Genomic DNA, 18,167 nt, shown 5'->3' with positions numbered 1-18,167 from the left:
GGATGGGCACTGGGATGGCTCCATGGGCTGGGAAAGCTGCCTCCAAGCCAAAGCAACAGTGGGAAGTGTGGGGTTGGAAGGTTTCCATGCAGGGCTGGGATCTGGGATCGTGGCCCCAGAGCAGGATCCCATCAGAAGCCTGGTGGGATCTGCTCCATTGAGCCAGTGTTTTTCCAGGTGATGCTGTGAAGGGGGCACAGGGAATCAGGATGAAGCTCCCAGTGGGAAGCAGGCACTTTGCAAAGCCACAGCTGAAGCTCCTGGAGCCCAAGGAGGCACAAAGCCCCTGGTCCAGCAGCAGCTTCCTGGGAATGCTGTGTCCCAAGGGGAAGTGTTGAGCACAGACACCCAACACGGTGGCTCAGGATCAAAGCTGCTTTATTGCAAAGGTGACACGTGGCAAAGAGCCCAAACGGGAGCTGGTGCCACTGGAAAACTGCATCCTGCATTCCAGATGGAGGGAACTGGGGTGTTCCTCCCCCCAGAGCTGTTTGGATCGGGATGTTCTGCAGGATAAGGAGCATGGATGGACGCCGTGGGGCTCAGAGCCCCATCCAGCCCCACCACCATCCCTGCGGCAGGCCCAGCGTTGGCAGCTCTGGCTCTTCCAGGCTGCTCAATGGAGATGCTTGTCCTGAGCCCACTCCTGTGGGACACAGACCCGGCTTTGTCTGCAGCTCAGGACACAGCAGGGCACAGAAACAGCCCGAGGGGGGGGGGGCAAAAAGCAGCTCTGACCATCCACAAACTGGGAGCAGGGATAACACCCACCGGAGCCTGATCCCCCCCCTCCTGCAGCTCCTATGGTGCTTCCCGATGGAGCGAGGCAGAGGAGGCCTTCACATGGCTGCGAGGCCGGCAGCCGACAGCAGGGTCAGGATGAGCACCAGCACCCCCGACTGGTTCACCTGTGGGATCTTGAAGCCCTTCCCCATGTCCCAGGCCTGCAGGGAAGGAGAGAACAGCAGAGTTAACCCAGTCCCATTGATCTGGGTGCAAACCAGGCACCCCAAAACCCAACCCTCAGAGCAGAGCAGTGCCCAAGCCCGGCCTCTCCCGGCTGGGATCACCCAGGAGCACAAGGCTGCGGGGCTGCTCCATATGGGATGCTCCCGGTCCCGGCTGGAGCAGCAGGATTGTGTCCATAAGGACACATGTGTCCATAAGGAGCTCATCCTGTGCTGTTCCCAGCAGGAACCTGGCAATGGTGTCCAGAGGGAGCAGCAGCTCAGGGGACAGTTTAGAGCCTAAAGGGGCTGCAGGGAACCAGGAGAGGGGCTTGGGATGAGGATGCAGGGATGGGACAATGGGAATGGCTTGAACCTGCCCGAGGGGAGGCTGAGCTGAGCTCTGAGGCAGAAGCTGTTCCCTGTGAGGGTGCTGAGGCGCTGGCACAGGGTGCCCAGAGCAGCTGTGGCTGCCCCATCCCTGGCAGTGCTCAAGGCCAGGTTGGACACTGCTCCAGTGGAAGGGTCCCTGCCCATGGAGCTGGATGAGCTTTAAGCTCCCTTCCCACCCAAACCATTCCTGCACTTTATGAACCTCTCGGCTCCTCCATCCACCCCAGGAGCTGGGAAGCCCTTGGGCAGTTCCCAGCACAAGGGCTGCTTGAAGCCACATCACCAGTGCAGACCCAGCACAAGGATGCTCTTGGCAGCTTCAACAGCCCCCCCAAAACAGCCCTGAGGTTCTGAAGTCATTCCCATTCCCAAAGGCCCCTTCCTGCAGCCGCTTCCCTCGTGCTCCCACTCACCAGGTGCCGGATCCCGTTCCAGGTGTGGTAGGAGAAGGGAAAAGCCAGGGCAAATTTAGCTGAGTAGATGAGGGCAGGGCCCAGGCTGAGAGACTTCACCATAGCCAGGTAGTGTGGGAAGGGCTGTGGCAGCACCAGCGCGGCCAGGCCGAAGAGGGAGACCCCTGAGGGGACAGAGGCTTGGGTTAAGCAGCATTTGGAACACCCCAACATGCACCCCATTGTCCCCAGTGAGCCCCGGGGCTGTGCTATGGGATCAGTGGGTCCCCGTGGCGGCTGCACCTTGGGGTGCTGAGGATTCGGCATCGCCCCATGCACCCCTCAGGGACCAAGCTCCTGCCAAAGCAGCCCAAAGCCCAGGTAAAAGGGCCAAGGAAAAGCCCCAGCTCCACCTCGTGGGATGGAAATCCCTCCACTGCTGGGCTCCAGCAGTGATGGAGTGAGGCTGCTTGAGCCCAGGCCAGCACCAGCAGCAGCCAAGGGCTGTGCTACCCACAGGAGCCTCCAAACCTTCCCCTCTTCCTCCTTTTCCTGCTCATCCTCCTCTTTGCCAGGCCAAGAGAGCTCCTCCATACGGTGCAGCTGAAGGAAGGGCAAGGAGCAAGCAGTGATTCCCCCTCTGGCACCAGCAGCCTCCTCCTCAGGGGCCTCTGTGCTCACCTCCAGCCAGCACAGGAAGCCAGAAGCTCCCGACTGGAGCCTTCATGGAGAGGGAATGGGATCTCCCCCCTTCTCCCACTGCTGGTGGCAGGAGCGATGCTCCTGGGGATGCTTCCTGCTCCAGCAGAAGCCAATGGATGGGAGCAGGAAGGGAACAGGGACCTGCCAGAGCCCAAGCCCGGATGGGGATGGGCTGCAGCCCCCTCTGAACACAATTCCTGCCTATCTTTCCCAATCCCTTCCATCTCAACAGGGAGCTACTGGAGAAGCTCCTTCCTGCTGCCAGGAGAGGCCATTAATGGAAATGAAAGAGCCTTTCACAGTCAGGTGTCCCCTTGCTCAGTCAAACCCTGCAGAGCACATTGATGGAGGGGGTTGGATGCTGGGATGGGATGAGGAGTTCTGGCTTCCAAGTGGATGAGGGCAGCGTTGGAGGAGATCCTGGCAAGAAGCTCCTCACCAGGAGGGTGCTGGGGCACTGCAATGGGTTGAATGGAGAAGCTGTGGCTGCCCCATCCCTGGCAGTGCTCAAGGCCAGGTTGGACACAAGGGCTTGGAGCAACCAGAAGGGGTCCCTGCCCGTGGCTTTAAGGCCCCTTCCACCCAATCCCAGCTGGGATCCGATGACAAAGCAGAGGTTTCCCAATGGAGCATCCCCCTGGAACGCCGCCGGTGCCGGTGCCGGTGCACACACCTAAGCTGAGCGCAACGCCGGTGCCGCGGTGCGTGATGGACATGGCCATGGGCAGGGACCACCTGCAAGACAAGCACCTCATCAGCACCACAGCACCCAGGAGAGGCCCCTCTGCTCCCAGGGGGTGTCCCTGCACTCAGAGTTATCCCAGGAATCCACCCAGAGCAAGAGGGGAATGTGCAGAGGCAGCTCGGGAATGGTAAATGCTGCTGGCACCGGCTTGGGAAGGGGACGGGCGTCTGCTGGGAGAGCTTAAAGGGAGATGGGACTGAAGGCTCAGGCAGTTTGGGAACAAAGGGGCAGGATCTGGGCATGGAAACGCATCGGAGGTGGCCCCCAGGAAGGGGTCACCCCACAGAGGAGGGAGCCCAGAGCCCCACATTGGCTGCCCTTACTTGTAAATGCTGACGTGAGGGGACAGGGGACGGTTGGACCTGGTGTTCTTCTCCCAGAAGCGACTCATCTCCTCCTTGGCTGTCGTTGCCATCGGGACCACACTGTGGGACAGAGGAGATGGGAAGTGTGAGGAGCTGCAGCAGCTTCCCTGGCTCCAGCTCTCCCAAGGGAAGCTGTGACATTCCCAAGGGATCCGCTGGCTGTGCACCAGCGCCCTGCAGACGGGGTACAGGTGACCCCTTCCATTCCACTGCTAACACCCACCCTGCTCTTCCCTGCTATGGGAATTGTCTGCTGCTCCTGGGGATTCCATGGGCTGTAATTGCACTTCCAGCCCCAGGGAGCAGGAAGATCCATTCCTCCCAAAGTCTGGAAGCACCAAGGGCAAGAACTGGAAGGATTCCACAGCTCCCAAAGCTCCCTGGGTGCATGGAGGGGTGACGGTGCTGCTGCTCCCCCAGCCCTTCCCTACCCATGGAATCATTGAGGGGCTGCAGTCCCAAAGCCATAGATGGGATTCCCTTAGGGAAGAGTTGGATCCATAACCCCCAGGACTCACTGTGACATGGAGAAGCTGGGGCTGAGCCGAGCCAGGAGCCGGCGCTGCCCGGCACATCTGCAAGAGAGGAGAGGGTTTGGTGAGTGCCAAAGGAAATCCATAGGGATGGGGCCGGGAAGAGCTGGAGTTTCCCATGGAGTTGGTGGCCTTCAATGCTCCCTTATCAGGAGCAGGGCTGGGCTGGGCCTTGATCTCTGAGCTCCTCAGCAGAGCCCCAGGGGTTGGTTCCTCACACAGCCCATAATTCCCCTGCTCAGCTCAGCTGCATCAGAGCAGCTCCTCTGCCCTCTCCTCACAGCACATGCAGGGCACGTGCTGGGATCCATGAGGATGCCATTCCCTGCTCTTCCTCCCAGTGCCTGCATCCATGAGGATGCCATTCCCTCCTCTTCCTCCCAGTGCCTGCATCCATGAGGATGCCATTCCCTCCTCTTCCAGTGCCTGCATCCATGAGGATGCCATTCCCTGCTCTTCCAGTGCTGCATCCATGAGGATGCCATTCCCTCCTCTTCCTCCCAGTGCTGCATCCATGAGGATGCCATTCCCTGCTCTTCCAGTGCCTGCATCCATGAGGATGCCATTCCCTCCTCTTCCTCCCAGTGCTGCATCCATGAGGATGCCATTCCCTGCTCTTCCAGTGCTGCATCCATGAGGATGCCATTCCCTCCTCTTCCTCCCAGTGCTGCATCCATGAGGATGCCATTCCCTGCTCTTCCAGCACCTGCATCCATGAGGATGCCATTCCCTCCTCTTCCAGTGCCTGCATCCATGAGGATGCCATTCCCTCCTCTTCCAGTGCTGCATCCATGAGGATGCCATTCCCCCCCCTCCCAGTGCCTGCATCCATGAGGATGCCATTCCCTCCTCTTCCAGTGCCTGCATCCATGAGGATGCCATTCCCTCCTCTTCCTCCCAGTGCCTGCATCCATGAGGATGCCATTCCCTCCCTATCCTCCCAGTGCCTGCATCCATGAGGATGCCATTCCCTCCTCTTCCTCCCAGTGCTGCATCCATGAGGATGCCATTCCCTCCTCTTCCAGTGCCTGCATCCATGAGGATGCCATTCCCTCCTCTTCCAGTGCTGCATCCATGAGGATGCCATTCCCTCCTCTTCCAGTGCCTGCATCCATGAGGATGCCATTCCCTGCTCTTCCAGTGCCTGCATCCATGAGGATGCCATTCCCTCCTCTTCCTCCCCCTTCGGTGCCGCTCCCTGCACAGGGATGGAGGATCCCTCTTGGCCATTCACGGGCATGGCTCCAGGAGGATGTGGGCTGGAATCTGCCGAGCCCAGGACAAAGCGGAGCCAGATCCCGATGGGAGCCAGGCACATGACAGCGGCACCAATGGAGCTGCCCCCCCCCCCCCCCCCCCACCATTCCCGGCTCCGGGAGCGCTGGAGCCGGAGCTGGAGCCGGAGCTGGATCACTGTTAGTTCCTATGGGAATGTTCTCCCTCCCAAGCGCTGCACACGAGGCAGCTCCGCAGGACCCGAAGCTGCCGGTTCGGAGCCATCCCTGAGCCCGGCTCCGCTTCCCCCTTTACCTCATTACAGCCCCGAACCCGTTCATTCCCACACCCCCATCGCGATATGGCCCAAAATGAGCAGATTTATCCCTAAAACCGCATCCTCCCCCCCCCCCCCCCCCCCCCCCCCCCCTCTCCGGGCCCGTGGTAACGATGGGGGCTGCGGAGCGGACCCTGCCTCTGGCACCGTAACCGGTACCGGGCCGGGTTCGGGGCCCACACAAGGGCCGGGACAGGGTTAGGGGCACCCTGAGGCCATGGGGACGGACCCGGCCCGGCCCAAGGGGGCACCGGGGCCCGTTAAGGACCGCAGGGCCCGTTATGGACCACAGGGCCCGTTATGGACCACAGGGCCCCAACCGGCCCCGGTCCGGGAGTCACCTCAACGCCAGCGCCGCCATCTTGGAAGGCTCCGCACGCCGGAAGTGCCCGTGACGCACTTCCGCCGGTGCCTCCCGGTGCCCCCCCCCCCGGTAGCCCCGTTATTGCCGGTTGCCATCGCAGCTGCCCGGTGCCCCCCCCCCCGCTGCCCTTTCACCCCCCCCGATGCCCCCGTTACCCTCCGCTGCCTGTTGGCACCCCCCGTTATCCCCCGTTATCACCGGGACTCCCCGTTAACCCGCACCGGGGGTTCCCATCACCCCGCAGGCTCTGTTCATGTCCCCCCATTACCTCCTGAGCTGTCGGTAACCCCCCAGGGCTCCGTTATCTCCCCGGTGCTCCGTTATCCCCTCAGGACTCCGTTATCCCCTCAGGACTCCGTTATCTCCCCGGTGCTCCGTTATCCCCTCAGGACTCCGTTATCCCCTCAGGACTCCGTTATCCCCCATGGCTCCGTTATCCCCCATGGCTCCGTTATCCCCCCCAGGGCTCCGTTACCCCCCATGGCTCAGTTACCCCCCAGGGCTCCGTTATCCCCCCGGAGCTCCGTTATCCCCCCGAGGCTCCGTTATCACCCCAGGGCTCCGTTATCACCCCGAGGGCTCCGTTATCCCCCCCCCCAAGGCTCCGTTATCCCCCCCAGGGCACCGTTATCCCCCCGGTGCTCCCCGTTATCTCCCGCTCTCCCCCCGAAGCCGCCGTGGGGCAGGACGGGGTCTCCCCGTTACCCCCCGCTGCCGGTGATGGAGGACGGCGATGGACGGAGCTCCCGCATCGCCTCCCCCCATCCCCATTCCCATCTCCAAACCCTACAGAAACCCCAATTTCGGAGCTTTTCACCCCAAACCCTCCCCCGTTCGCTGCTCTATCCGGTAACTCCCGGTAACCCCACCCGGGACCGTGCGGTGCCGTTGCCGGGATCAACGCGAGCCCCTCGCACCCGGTGCCCTGGGGCTCGGGGCACATTCCTGCCGCTCCGCCTCCGGGAATGCCCGGTGCCGCGGGCGGAATGCGGAGGGACAATGGGCGCTGTGTGCGGACCCGTCCGAGCTCAATGTCCCCTTTGAGCCCCGGGGCCTCCGCCGCCCCGGCTGCTCGGCGCCCATTGGACCGCACCGGCTCCGCTCGGGGCTGCCCCGTTCTTAAGCCTCGGTCCCGGTGCTCCCCGGGCGCTCCCTGCGGCGCGGAGCCCGCGGTGACCGCAGCCACCATGGCACAGGGCACCGGGGACCTCATCCTGCTCCTCGCCGCGCTCCTCTGGGCACCGGGTAAGCTGCAGCCTCGTGGTGCTGGTGCCCATGTCATCCTGGGGGGGTCCAGAGCCATAGGAGGGGCTGCGGGCACTGGTGGTGGGGATGCTGTGGGACCATGGTGGGGATGGGATGGTCCGTGCCCCATTAGGACACATCCCCATGGAGCCATCCCTATGGACACCACGGTGGCACAAAGAGCTGCTGGTCCCCACCAAAAGCCCTTCTGGGTGGTGGTTGTATGGGGACATGGATGACAGACACCCCATGGAGCTGATTGTGGCCCCTTCACCCCATCAGGGCCGTCGCCGACGGTGTCCATCCACGTGTACACGCAGCGGGAAGTGCACGGCACCGTCGGCTCCCACGTCACCCTCTCCTGCAGCTTCTGGTCCACTGAGTGGATCTCCGATGACATCTCCATCACTTGGCACTTCCAAGCCGAGGGCTCCCGCGACAGCATCTCCGTAAGCACCCGTGGGGTGGCCATGGGGTGCAGTGCCCCCCGGTGCCCCCGGTGACACCGATGCCCATGTGTGTGTCCCTTCCATCCATAGATATTCCACTACGCCAAAGGCCAACCCTACATCGATGACGTGGGCAGCTTCAAGGAGCGCATGGAATGGGTGGGCAACCCCTACCGCAAGGACGGCTCCATCATCATCCACAACCTGGACTACACCGACAACGGCACCTTCACCTGCGACGTCAAGAACCCTCCGGACATCGTGGGCAAATCCTCCCAGGTCACACTCTATGTCTTTGAGAAAGGTATGGAGCCGAGAGCCCCTTTCCCCACATCCCAGTCCCACTGCCGGAGCCGCTAACGGGGACTCCCCGCAGTGCCCACCCGCTATGGGGTGGTGCTGGGCTCCATCATCGGTGGGGCCCTGCTGCTGGTGGCTGTGGTGGTTGCCATCGTCTACATCCTCCGCTCCTGCTGGCTGCGGCGCCAGGCAACGCTGCAGCGCCGGCTGAGGTGAGCCCCAGCACCCAATGGGGTGAACCCCCCAAACAGCGGGGGGGGATTTGCCTTTTCCAAGCTTATTTTTGCCTTTTCCCCCCCAATTTTAGTGCCATGGAGAAGGGGAAGCTGCAGAGATCAGCCAAAGATGCTTCCAAGCGGAGCCGGCAGGTGAGGGGTGAAATGGCTTTGCCGGAGGGGGTGTGATGCTCTCTCCTCTGTTTTGGTGACACCAGGAGGGGGGTTGGGATGTCACCAACACCTCCCCATGGCCATAGGCCCCCGTGCTTTATGCCATGCTGGACCACAGCCGCAGCACCAAGGCAGCGAGCGAGAAGAAAGCCAAAGGAGCTCCGGGGGAGTCCCGCAAGGATAAGAAATAGCGGTTAGCGGGCAGGGAAGGTACCGCGGGGCCGGGCACCGGGGCCCCCCGGCCCCCCAAAGTCATCATGACCATCGAGATGGAGCTGCGGGGGGGGGAGGCCGAGGCCGCCCGCTCCCCGACCACCACCCGCTCCCCCAGCATTGGCAGCCTCAAGAACGCCCTCATGAGCATCATCAAACCCAATGCGGGGACCTGAGCCCCGGTGGGATGTGGGGATCCCCCCCCCCCTTCCACCGGAGGCGGTGGGGACCCGGCGGGGAGCGGGGTGTGCTCCTCGCCCCGGTCCCCCCCCCCCCATGGTCGGTACCTTCCTCTGCCCAGCCCCGGGCACTAATGGGGCTCTCTTCTATTCGGAGACACAACCATTGAGTTTTGGGGCCGTTCCCCCCGCCCCGGGGTGCCCCGGGCCCCCCCTCCCCAGGGACCTGTGGGGTCCCCATGGGCCCGGTTCACCCCAACACCACCCCCACCCCCCCCGCCCCAAACCCCATCCCCGGGAGGGTTTTTTTGCCCTTTTCTGGCCGTTTTCTCGTCTCTTCCCCACGACCGACCCCAAATGACGTCGTTGGGGGCCCCCGCTCGCCCCCTCCGCCCCCCATTAACCCTCCGTGCCCCCCATAACCCCCAGCCCCGCATCGGCCGGAGCCTCGTGGAGGAGGAGAGGCTGCGGCCGGTGCCCATCACCCTGGCGCCAGGCTCCCCATGTGGTTTTGTACCAGCCCCCGTCCATGTGTGTGTGTGTCCCATCCCCATAGTGCCATTAATAAAACTCACATCCTCGGGACCCGGTGTCCGTCCGTCCATCCCTGTGTCCCTGTGTCCGGGGGGGTGACAGGGACGCACACAATGGCATTACATGGAAGCCCATCATGGAATGGTAGCACCCCACACCCCCCCCTCCACCCATCCCCGAAGCCTCCCTTGGTGCCACCGTCCCCTTCATTAGACGTTAATTAAAGCTCCCTCCAATTAACACAGGTCGGGGTCTCCTTCCTTGGCCCGCAGTGGGGGGGGGGGGACGGTCCCCATCCCGGTAGTGCCGTTCCCGATGCCCCCCCCGGGGCTATAATAGGCTTTTCCCTAATAAGTCTGCGGAGCCCAACCCCGGCCGTCCCCTGGGCCCCGGAGCTGGTTTTCATTCCAAGAAGCTATTCCCGACATTCCCGGTCCCCGGCACCGAGCGGAGCAGCCCCAGTGCTCCCGAGCACTGAAATCCTGGTGCCCCCCCCCCAAATAAAGCGTTATTCCCTTGTTATGGGCCGGGATCTGCTGCTCGGGGATGCCGGAGTTGGGAATCGCTGCTTGGGAATGCCGAGGAAGGGAGGGGGTAAAGGAAGGGGGTAGGAGATAGGGAAGGGAAGGGGGAGCAGCAGCAGCATCTTTAATCACCGCAGCGAGCTGGGAAATGAGGCCACGACTCCAGGGGCTGGGAATGAAGCGGAATTCCATGGGATAAGCCCCGAACGAGGCAGTGATGGAGACCCGGGTGGGATGAGCCGCTCCCAAAGTGCCGTATCCCGGGATCCCTGCACCCCCCCCCCCAGCAGGGACCCACGGGGGGTCCGGCCCCACACACCAAGTGCTCCTCTTCCTCCTGGTTTATTCCTTCACATGCTCCAAGTCCCCCCCCCGGGATGGGGATGGTGACAATGACAGGAGCGGGGGGGGGTGGTCCCGGTTTCCCATGGCCGGTGGGACAGGGGCTGCCCTCACCGCTGCCTGTGCCCCCCCTTCCCTGTCCCCAACAGCCACAGGGACACGGAGGCTCCCCCCGGGATAGGGACACTTCCACTCTTCCCCCTCGCACCTGGGGCCACCTCCGCTCCGGGGGACACGTCTGTGCCCCCCCCTCCGTCCAAGCGTCACCCCGAGGGTAGGGAAGGGCTGAGCCCCCCCCCCCCTCCGGCCCCACCGGGTCCCGCTCAGGGCCCCGATTCCTTCTTCTGCTTCTGGAAGCGGCGGAATTTGCCCTGGATGGCGAGTGCGGCTCTCTCGGTCTCGGGTGCGCTCAGGTCTATGTCGATCTCCTCCTCCTCCACCTTCTTGGGGTCCCCGGCTTTGGCTGCAGGGGGGGGGACATAAACCAGGGGCACCCCCACCCTCACCCATTGAGCACCTGCACCCTCCCCAGCAGCAGGGAGCACCCCGCTAAGGGACAGGGGAAGGACGGAGCAGGTCCCCAACCCTCCCAATGCGTCCCCTCCGTCGGGTTTGGGTCCCCGGGTGCCCCCCCCTTTCCCGTTCACAATGAGGGGGTCCTCACCCCCTTTCCCGTTCATACCGGGGGGGTCCTCACCCCCTTTCCCGTTCATACCGGGGGGGTCCTCACCTCCCTCCTGCCCTCCAGGAGCCTCCGCCGCTGAGGGGGACTCATTGGGGCTGCGCTGCGGAGAGAACGGGGGTCATGCGGAGCTGCCGGTAACGAACCGGCACCGGGCGGCATTTACCGGGACCCCCCCCGGGGTGCAGCATCCCCCCCCCCCCCCGGGGCCGGTGCCCACCTCGCTCATGGCCGCTCCGGTGCCGCCGCTCCCGGTGTGCGGAGCCCCCCCGCCCGTCGTTGCCTTTATAGGGGGCTTGGCTGAGTGAGGGCTGCGGCAGCCAATGGGGAGCTGGAGCGGGGGGGGGGCGGGACCTCGGCGCCCCGTGGGGACAGGGAGGGGATAAGGGGGGACTGGGGGGGACAAGAGGGGCTCAGATGGGACTGTGGGATAGGGGGATATGGGGGGACCCAGAGGAAGAGGGGAGGAGCAGAAGGAAAACAGGGGGATAAGGGAGCACGGGGGGGGAAAGGGGGGGAATGGAAGGACCTAGGGAAAAGGGAGAGACTGGGGGTGTCGGCGGGGACAAGGGGGAACCAGGGGGACCATAGGGGACCCGGGGGACCGAGGAGACCGGGGGGGTACAGGGGGTACTCAGGGCACAGGAGGGAGGCAGGGGGATGGGGAGCACAGTGGGGTGCAAGAGGGGACTGGAAGAACCTGGAGGGGAACAGGGGGGATGGAGAGAAGTGGGGGGACCCCAACCATTGTCACCCCCCCGCACCCTGCTGCCCGTGTCCGCCCGTCCCCCGCCCCTGTCCCCGCCTGCCGCAGCCCCAAGTGCAAGGTTCAAACTCCACCGGCTCCGGTAGCAGCAGCGCTGAGCCCGTGGCTGCGCAGGGACGGGCACCGGGGGGGGCACCGGGGGGCATCGGGGGGCACCGGGGGGCACCGGGGCCGCGGCCATGTCGGGGTCGAGCGCATCGGAGCCTGAGAGCAGCCCCTGCTCGGTGCTGGGGCCCCGCGGCTCCGGTGCGGAGCCCACGGAGGAGAAGATCTGCGCCGTGTGCGGGGACCGAGCCAACGGGTACCACTTCCATGTCCTGACCTGCGAGGGCTGCAAAGGCTTCTTCAGGTGGGAAGGGCAGGGATGGGAGGGACGAGATGGGATGAAATGGGATGGGACAGAAGGGGGGGGGACAAACTGGACTGAAATGGAGCAACATGGGATGAGATGGAATAGGATGAGATGAGATGGACAAGATAGGATGAAATGGGATAGAAAAGGAGGATAAGATTGGATAGGATGAGGTGGGACAGGATGGGATAGGACAGAAGAGCTGGACAAGATGAGGTTAAATGGGATGGGATGAGGTAGGATGTGATGGGATGGAGGAAAGGGAGAAAATGGGATGAGATGGACAAGATGGACTGAAATGGGATAGGACAGAAGAGGGGACAAGATAGACAGAAGTGGGACAGGATGATTCAAGATGGGGTGAGATGGGACAGGATGGGATGGGGCTGAGGGACAAGATGGGATGGATGAGATGAATTGAAATGGGCTGGGACAGGGTGGGATGGGACAGAAGGGTGGGCCAGGGTGGGTTGGGATGTGACAGGACAAGGACTGAAAGGGGACAGGATGGGATGGGACAGAAGAGGACAAGACGGGACCTGAGACTGAAACAGGACAAAGGGACAGGGCAGGATGGAACAAACCCCATGGGCAGGTTTGGGGTGGCACAAGCTGGGGCAGCCTCTGCCCCCCCCCCACTAAGGTGACAGCCCCCATGGCTCGGCCCCCCCCCAGGCGCTCCATCAACAAGGGTGTCCGGTTCACGTGCCCGTTCTCCCGGAGCTGCCCCATCACCAAAGCCAAGCGCCGGCAGTGCCAGGCCTGCCGCCTGCAGAAGTGCCTCGACGTGGGCATGCGGAGGGACAGTGAGTGTGGGGTGTTGGTGGTTGTGGGGTGGGATGAGGACAGGACCGGGTCCCATCGGCTGCGGTGCTGATGCCGGTGCCGGTGGTTGTGGGGTGGGATGAGGACGGGACCGGGTCCCATCGGCTGCGGTGCTGATACCGGTGCCAGTGGTTGTGGGGGGGGGGATGAGGACGGGACCGGCTCCCATCGGCTGCGGTGCTGATGCCGGTGCCGGTGGTTGTGGGGTGGGATGAGGACGGGATCGGGTCCCATCGGCTGCGGTGCTGATGCCGGTGCCGGTGGTTGTGGGGGGGGATGAGGACGGGATCGGGTCCCAGCGGCTGCGGTGCTGATGCCAGTGCCGGTGGTTGTGGGGTGGGATGAGGACAGGACCGGGTCCCATCGGCTGCGGTGCTGATGCCGGTGCCGGTGGTTGTGGGGAGGGATGAGGACGGGACCGGCTCCCATCGGCTGCGGTGCTGATGCCGGTGCCGGTGGTTGTGGGGGGGGGATGAGGACGGGACCGGGTCCCATCGGCTGCGGTGCTGACGCCGGTGCCGGTGGTTGTGGGGGGGGGGATGAGGACGGGGCCGGGTCCCATCGGCTGCGGTGCTGACGCCGGTGCCGGTGGCAGTGGTTCTGTCGGAGGAGGCTCTGCGGCAGCGCCGGGCGCAGCGGCAGCAGCGGCGCTCGGTACCGGTGGTACCGGCAGCACCGGGGCCGCTGTCGGCAGAGCAGCAGGAGCTCATCGCGCTCCTCATCGCCGCGCACCAGCACAACTTCGACTCCAGTTTCTCCCAGTTCACTCATTACCGGGTGAGCGGGGACGGGGACACCCCCCGTGTGCCCCCCCCCTTGGGTCGCATCCGGCCGCCGGTGGTGCTGACCCCCCCCCAAGCCTGCTGTTCGCCTCTGCATCCCCAGCCCGCAGAGCCCCCCCGAGGCCGGGCGCCTGCATGAGGATGTGCTGCCCGACGTGTTCTCAATGCTGCCCCACTTCGCCGACCTCAGCACCTTCATGATCCAGCAGGTCATCAACTTCGCCAAGGAGATTCCAGCCTTCAGGTGCTCGGGAGAGGATGGGAAGGGGTCGGGGATGCTCCCCCCACACCGAGGACCCTTCCCTGACCCTTCCCTTGTGTGTCCCCCCCCAAACCCCATCAGGAGTTTGCCCATTGACGACCAGATCTCGCTGCTGAAAGGAGCCACACTGGAGATCTGCCAGATCCAGTTCAACACTGTCTTCAACGCTGAAACCAACGCCTGGGAGTGTGGGCAGCACTGCTACACCATCCAGGACGGTGCCTTGGGTGAGGACACGGGGGGGAGGGTACCGGGGTATGGCCCCAGTACCATCCCCATCACCATGTGCCCCCCATCCCCATCCCCATAGCCGGGTTCCAGCAGATCTACCTGGAGCCGCTGCTCAAGTTCCACATCAGCCTCAAGAAGCTTGGGCTGCACGAGGCCGAGTACGTCCTGCTCCAGGCCATGCTGCTCTTCTCACCCGGTGAGCACCGGGGGGGGGCACGGGGTTGCCATCCCCTTGGTGCCACCCCTGACACCCCCCCCTGCACCCCCAGACCACGCCAGCATCACCCAGCATGAGTCCATAGACCAGTTCCAGGAGAAGGTGGCGCTGACCCTCAAGAGCTACATCGACCACCAGCACCCCATGCCCGAGGGCAGGTACGGCCCCAGTGCTACACATCCCATCCCTCCCCTCCATCCCATATCCCTCCTATCCCATGTCCCCTTCCCAGGTTCCTCTATGCGAAGCTGCTGCTGCTGCTGACGGAGCTGCAGACACTGAAGGTGGAGAACACGCGGCAGATCCTGCACATCCAGGACCTGTCGTCCATGACTCCGCTGCTCTCCGAGATCATCAGCTGACCCCCCCCCAGCATTCCCGGTATTCCCGGTATTCCCACTGCACCTCCCGAGCAGAGTAAAGCTCCTTTATTTTTCCAGGCTCCGCGTGTGCCCAGAGCCATGGCAGAGACCTCAGGGTCCCCCAGGCTGCTCCTCACCCCCAGGCTGCCACCGGGCACCGTGTGTCCCTATGTCCCCATGGCACCGGAGCGCGGCTCCCCCGGGCTCCGTGGGCTCCCCCGGCCCCGGCACGGCCCCGGTGCGGCCCCGGTCAGCAGCTCCCTGCAGGGCAGGTGCTGCCCTTCAGCCCACGATGACGCTGAAGCCACAATGGAAACGGTTCTTCCAGTGGTTGAGGAAGGCGCCCAGAGCCAGGGTGACGGGCAGGGGGGGCAGCTTCTTCTCCAGCACCCCCCCGACGCTCCAGTTACTGTCCACGAGCCCTGTGGTGGCGTTGGGGGCAGGTGGTGAGCACCGGGACGGTGCTGGGGCCGCCGGGGCCGGCGCAGCTCCAGGCTCACCTCTGAAGACCACGTTGGCTTGGGGCAGGTTGAGCTGGTAGCCAAAGGCAAAGGTGGTTTCCTGCAGCCGGGTGTTGGCCTCCAGCTCCACCCCGACCTGTACCTGGGGATGGGGAAACCAAGGGAACCGTGAATGCCAAGGGATGGGGACACACGGGGAGGGGGACACGGGGGTGACACCATCACCTGCTCGTTGGCGCGGTGGTAATAGCTGGCATGGGCTCCGCCATAGCCCACGTTCAGTGTCGCGACCCACTTCTGAGCTGGAAGAGAAGCCAAGAGGAGGGCGAAAGGAGCCGGGCTGTCCCCATGTCCCCCCCATCACCATCCCCACGTCCCCCCCATCACCATCCCCACGTCCCCCCCATCACCATCCCCATGCCCCCCCCATCACCATCCCCATGCCCCCCCATCACCATCCCCACGTCCCCCCATCACCATCCCCACGTCCCCCCCATCACCATCCCCGTGCCCCCCCATCACCATCCCCATGCCCCCCATCACCATCCCCATGTCCCCCCCGACCCCATCCCCATGCCCCGCATCACCATCCCCGTGCCCCCCATCACCATCCCCATGTCCCCCCCCATCACCATCCCCATGCCCCCCATCACCATCCCCATGCCCCCCATCACCATCCCCCTGCCCCCCCATCACCATCCCCATGCCCCCCATCACCATCCCCGTGCCCCCCCATCACCATCCCCATGTCCCCCCCGACCCCATCCCCGTGCCCCACATCACCATCCCCGTGCCCCCCCATCACCATCCCCATGCCCCCCATCACCATCCCCACGCCCCCCGTGCCCCATACCCGTGTATTTCCCTGCCAGTGTGAGGATGGCTCCTTCCTCCCCAGGCCGCCGGTGATAAACCATCTCCCCCCCCAGCACCATACGGGGGGTGATGCTCTGCAGGAAATGGGCCACCAGGATCACTGTGGGGACACACGAGGGCCCTCAATGCGTGGCCATCCCCCCCCCATCCCGGTGCCACCGTGGGGGCTCCCGGTGCTCACCAGAGCCGCCGAGCAGGTCGGGGTTGCCCAGTGTGAGGGTTGCGGTGCAGTCGTCCCCCCGGTACTCGCCGTCGAATTGCCAGGTCACGAACTTGGCCTGGTGGGTCTGGAACGGGATGGGGGACACCGAGGGTCCCGTTATGGCGCTGGGGACGGGGACAGGACCCCCCGTTCCCGGTGTTCCCGGTATGGAGTCACCTGGAAGACGGCTTTGGTGCGGATGCGCTCGGCGATGAGGTGCAGCACTTGGGCGTTGAGGCTGCCGGTGCTGTCCATGTCCCCAACCAGCATGGGGAAGGCCTGGGGACAATGGGAAGGGGGTGACAGGGACCGGACCCCCCCAACCCCATCACCCCCCCCATAGGGAGCTCACCTCGGTGGGGCTCAGCTGCCGGTCCCCCACGAAGGTGGCATTGAAGCGGTAACCGGAGGGTCCCAACGTGCTCATGTGGATGGTGTGGGTCACCTGCGGGGACGGAACCTCAGTGACGGGACAGGGGCATGGGGGGACACGGATACGGGGGGGGGGACACGGACACGGGGGGACACGGACACGGGGGGGGGGACACGGACACGGGGGAGGGGGACACGGACACGGGGGGACACACACGGATCCCCCCCCCCCAACCTGGAAGTGGCTGCTCAGGGTCTTGGTCACCAACAGCTTCACTCCCTCCATCTGCTGCGGGAACACCTCTGGGAGCGGCGGAACGGGATGAGCGGGGCCCGGAGCGCACCGGAACCGCACCGGAACCGCACCGGAGCCCCCCCGGTACCCCCGGAAGCACCGGAACCACACCGGAGCCGCCCCCGGTACCCCCGGAAGCACCGGAACCACACCGGAGCCCCCCCCGGAAGCACCGGAACCGCACCGGAGCCCCCCCCGGTAGCACCGGAACCGCACCGGAGCCCCCCCCGGTAGCACCGGAACCGCACCGGAGCCACACTGGAGCCACCCCCGGTACCCTCACCCGCACCGGAACCGCACCGGGGCCGCACTGGAACGCACCGGAGCCCCCCCCGGTGCCCCCGCCCGCACCTTTGCACTGCCGGTGCAGTTCATCGAAGCTCCCGGGGCTGCCGAGCGGCTCCCCCCGGCGCGGGCCGCGGGGCCCGGCGGGGCCCAACGCGTTGCCCATAGCCCCGGCCCGGACCCTAAACCCGCCCGGACCCGGTTCCGGTCCCAGCCGCGGCCCCGGCCCCACCGGGCGCCGCCATCGCGGGCGCCGCCGCCGCCACCGGAAGCGGTTCCTGGAGGCCGCGCCCGGCCGAAGCCGCCGCCGCCATGTTGAGCACGGGCAGAGCTCGCTGCTCATTGGCTGAGCCGCAGGGGGCGGGGACGCTCCCTTCTGTGTTCCCCCCCGGAACTCCGGACCGCGCACGGAGGTTCCGGGGGTGCCGCGTTCCGGCCCCTCCCGTGCGTCCCCCCAGCCCCATAGCGGGGGTGTCCCCGTAACCCCCTCCCCACATCCCCGCACGCTCCTCCCTGTGCCCCAATTCCCTCTTGTTCCCCCTTTTACCCCCTATATCCCCCCAAACCCCACCCCCCATCTCCTCTGCCCCATATCCCCCCCCATGTCCTTCCCCCCCCCTTGTCCTCGGGGGCACAGGGAGGTCCCGGTGCCGCCCCCCCGACCTTTGCCCTCGTGTCCCCGTCCGGCCCGGGGCTGACCCCGGGCTCGGTGCCCCCCCCCCCCCGGGACCCCCCCGCTCCACGTCACCGTCACGTTGGAGGCCGAGGGTCAGTGATAAGGGCGGGCAGTGACCTTTGCCCCCCGGTCACAAAGGGGGTGCAGGTCCCATGGGTGCCCCCCCCCCCCCCAAGCTGGGACCCGGGTGTGGGGCAGCAGAGGGGGGGGGGAGGGGGGGAGGGGGGGATGGGGGGAAGGGGGGGATGGGGGGAGGGGGGGATGGGGCTGTTCTGGGGGTCCCAGTGTGCCATGGGCTGACCCACAGCCCAGATCCTGGATCACTGGCACCAGCACCTGTGTCCTGGTTGTGC

The 18,167-nt window shown here is 65.1% G+C and overlaps 6 protein-coding genes across 8 annotated transcripts; 2 read left to right on the top strand and 4 right to left on the bottom strand.

Annotated features, from left to right (window-relative positions):
• Positions 1–361: 361 nt before the first annotated feature.
• On the bottom strand, positions 362–6,028 carry SDHC (succinate dehydrogenase complex subunit C). Its single transcript, XM_034071308.1, has 6 exons — positions 5,971–6,028; positions 4,063–4,119; positions 3,503–3,604; positions 3,108–3,169; positions 1,754–1,917; positions 362–944 (listed from the first exon to the last, which is right to left on the bottom strand). The coding sequence occupies exons 1-6, from the start codon at positions 5,988–5,990 to the stop codon at positions 840–842; spliced, it is 510 nt and encodes a 169-aa protein (XP_033927199.1). The 5' UTR covers positions 5,991–6,028; the 3' UTR covers positions 362–839.
• On the bottom strand, positions 4,126–5,392 carry LOC117437277 (protein RNA-directed DNA methylation 3-like). The gene is made up of 2 exons (XM_034071307.1): positions 4,784–5,392; positions 4,126–4,744 (listed from the first exon to the last, which is right to left on the bottom strand). The coding sequence occupies exons 1-2, from the start codon at positions 5,305–5,307 to the stop codon at positions 4,330–4,332; spliced, it is 939 nt and encodes a 312-aa protein (XP_033927198.1). The 5' UTR covers positions 5,308–5,392; the 3' UTR covers positions 4,126–4,329.
• Positions 6,029–7,114: 1,086 nt separating the features above from the next.
• On the top strand, positions 7,115–8,567 carry MPZ (myelin protein zero). Its single transcript, XM_005139718.3, has 6 exons — positions 7,115–7,238; positions 7,521–7,687; positions 7,778–7,991; positions 8,064–8,199; positions 8,295–8,355; positions 8,463–8,567. Exons 1-6 carry the CDS (start codon positions 7,181–7,183, stop codon positions 8,565–8,567), a joined length of 741 nt encoding a protein of 246 aa, XP_005139775.1. The 5' UTR covers positions 7,115–7,180.
• A 1,924-nt stretch (positions 8,568–10,491) lies between these two features.
• PCP4L1 (Purkinje cell protein 4 like 1) lies at positions 10,492–11,091 on the bottom strand. Its single transcript, XM_034071277.1, has 3 exons — positions 11,071–11,091; positions 10,899–10,953; positions 10,492–10,631 (listed from the first exon to the last, which is right to left on the bottom strand). The coding sequence occupies exons 1-3, from the start codon at positions 11,077–11,079 to the stop codon at positions 10,492–10,494; spliced, it is 204 nt and encodes a 67-aa protein (XP_033927168.1). The 5' UTR covers positions 11,080–11,091.
• Positions 11,092–11,795: 704 nt separating this feature from the next.
• Positions 11,796–14,647, top strand: NR1I3 (nuclear receptor subfamily 1 group I member 3). Its single transcript, XM_034071326.1, has 8 exons — positions 11,796–11,965; positions 12,644–12,774; positions 13,389–13,570; positions 13,653–13,819; positions 13,919–14,064; positions 14,148–14,264; positions 14,338–14,443; positions 14,518–14,647. Exons 1-8 carry the CDS (start codon positions 11,796–11,798, stop codon positions 14,645–14,647), a joined length of 1,149 nt encoding a protein of 382 aa, XP_033927217.1.
• A 49-nt stretch (positions 14,648–14,696) lies between these two features.
• Positions 14,697–17,417, bottom strand: TOMM40L (translocase of outer mitochondrial membrane 40 like). 3 transcript variants are annotated; one of them, XM_034071168.1, is made up of 9 exons: positions 17,205–17,417; positions 16,794–16,861; positions 16,539–16,631; positions 16,364–16,465; positions 16,166–16,271; positions 15,962–16,058; positions 15,334–15,410; positions 15,148–15,250; positions 14,697–15,069 (listed from the first exon to the last, which is right to left on the bottom strand). In XM_034071168.1, the coding sequence occupies exons 1-9, from the start codon at positions 17,302–17,304 to the stop codon at positions 15,054–15,056; spliced, it is 762 nt and encodes a 253-aa protein (XP_033927059.1). In that variant the 5' UTR covers positions 17,305–17,417; the 3' UTR covers positions 14,697–15,053. The 3 variants fall into 3 exon arrangements, with proteins under 3 accessions (XP_033927059.1, XP_033927057.1, XP_033927058.1); XM_034071167.1 differs by having other exon boundaries at positions 14,930–15,069; positions 15,962–16,084; XM_034071166.1 differs by having other exon boundaries at positions 14,697–15,250; positions 15,962–16,084.
• Between the last annotated feature and the right edge of the window lie 750 nt (positions 17,418–18,167).

Source organism: Melopsittacus undulatus, chromosome 20 (genome assembly GCF_012275295.1).
Source record: "Melopsittacus undulatus isolate bMelUnd1 chromosome 20, bMelUnd1.mat.Z, whole genome shotgun sequence".
NCBI lineage: Eukaryota > Metazoa > Chordata > Aves > Psittaciformes > Psittaculidae > Melopsittacus > Melopsittacus undulatus.
Note: the sequence above shows the minus strand (reverse complement) of the source record. Positions and strands in the feature narration are given on the sequence as shown.

Bases quoted from the DNA above. Each gene is read 5' to 3' on its own strand.
- LOC117437277 (XM_034071307.1), bottom strand. From the start codon at position 5,307: ATGGCCAAGAGGGATCCTCCATCCCTGTGCAGGGAGCGGCACCGAAGG. The intron at 4,745-4,783 runs GTGCTGGAAGAG...TCATGGATGCAG, and splicing joins TGGCATCCTCATGGATGCAG to CACTGGGAGGAAGAGGAGGG.
- SDHC (XM_034071308.1), bottom strand. From the start codon at position 5,990: ATGGCGGCGCTGGCGTTGAG. The intron at 3,170-3,502 runs GTAAGGGCAGCC...CTTGTCTTGCAG, and splicing joins CCTCACGTCAGCATTTACAA to GTGGTCCCTGCCCATGGCCA. The intron at 945-1,753 runs GTGAGTGGGAGC...CCTTCCCTGCAG, and splicing joins GGAACGGGATCCGGCACCTG to GCCTGGGACATGGGGAAGGG.
- MPZ (XM_005139718.3), top strand. From the start codon at position 7,181: ATGGCACAGGGCACCGGGGACCTCATCCTGCTCCTCGCCGCGCTCCTC. The intron at 7,992-8,063 runs GTATGGAGCCGA...GACTCCCCGCAG, and splicing joins ACTCTATGTCTTTGAGAAAG to TGCCCACCCGCTATGGGGTG. The intron at 8,200-8,294 runs GTGAGCCCCAGC...CCCCAATTTTAG, and splicing joins ACGCTGCAGCGCCGGCTGAG to TGCCATGGAGAAGGGGAAGC.
- PCP4L1 (XM_034071277.1), bottom strand. The intron at 10,632-10,898 runs GTGAGGACCCCC...CCCCCCCTGCAG, and splicing joins TCCTGGAGGGCAGGAGGGAG to CCAAAGCCGGGGACCCCAAG.
- NR1I3 (XM_034071326.1), top strand. From the start codon at position 11,796: ATGTCGGGGTCGAGCGCATCGGAGCCTGAGAGCAGCCCCTGCTCGGTG. The intron at 11,966-12,643 runs GTGGGAAGGGCA...GCCCCCCCCCAG, and splicing joins GGCTGCAAAGGCTTCTTCAG to GCGCTCCATCAACAAGGGTG. The intron at 13,820-13,918 runs GTGCTCGGGAGA...AAACCCCATCAG, and splicing joins AAGGAGATTCCAGCCTTCAG to GAGTTTGCCCATTGACGACC.
- TOMM40L (XM_034071166.1), bottom strand. From the start codon at position 17,304: ATGGGCAACGCGTTGGGCCCCGCCGGGCCCCGCGGCCCGCGCCGGGGG. The intron at 16,862-17,204 runs GTGCGGGCGGGG...CGCCGCTCCCAG, and splicing joins ACTGCACCGGCAGTGCAAAG to AGGTGTTCCCGCAGCAGATG. The intron at 16,085-16,165 runs GTGAGCACCGGG...GTGTCCCCACAG, and splicing joins CGACCTGCTCGGCGGCTCTG to TGATCCTGGTGGCCCATTTC.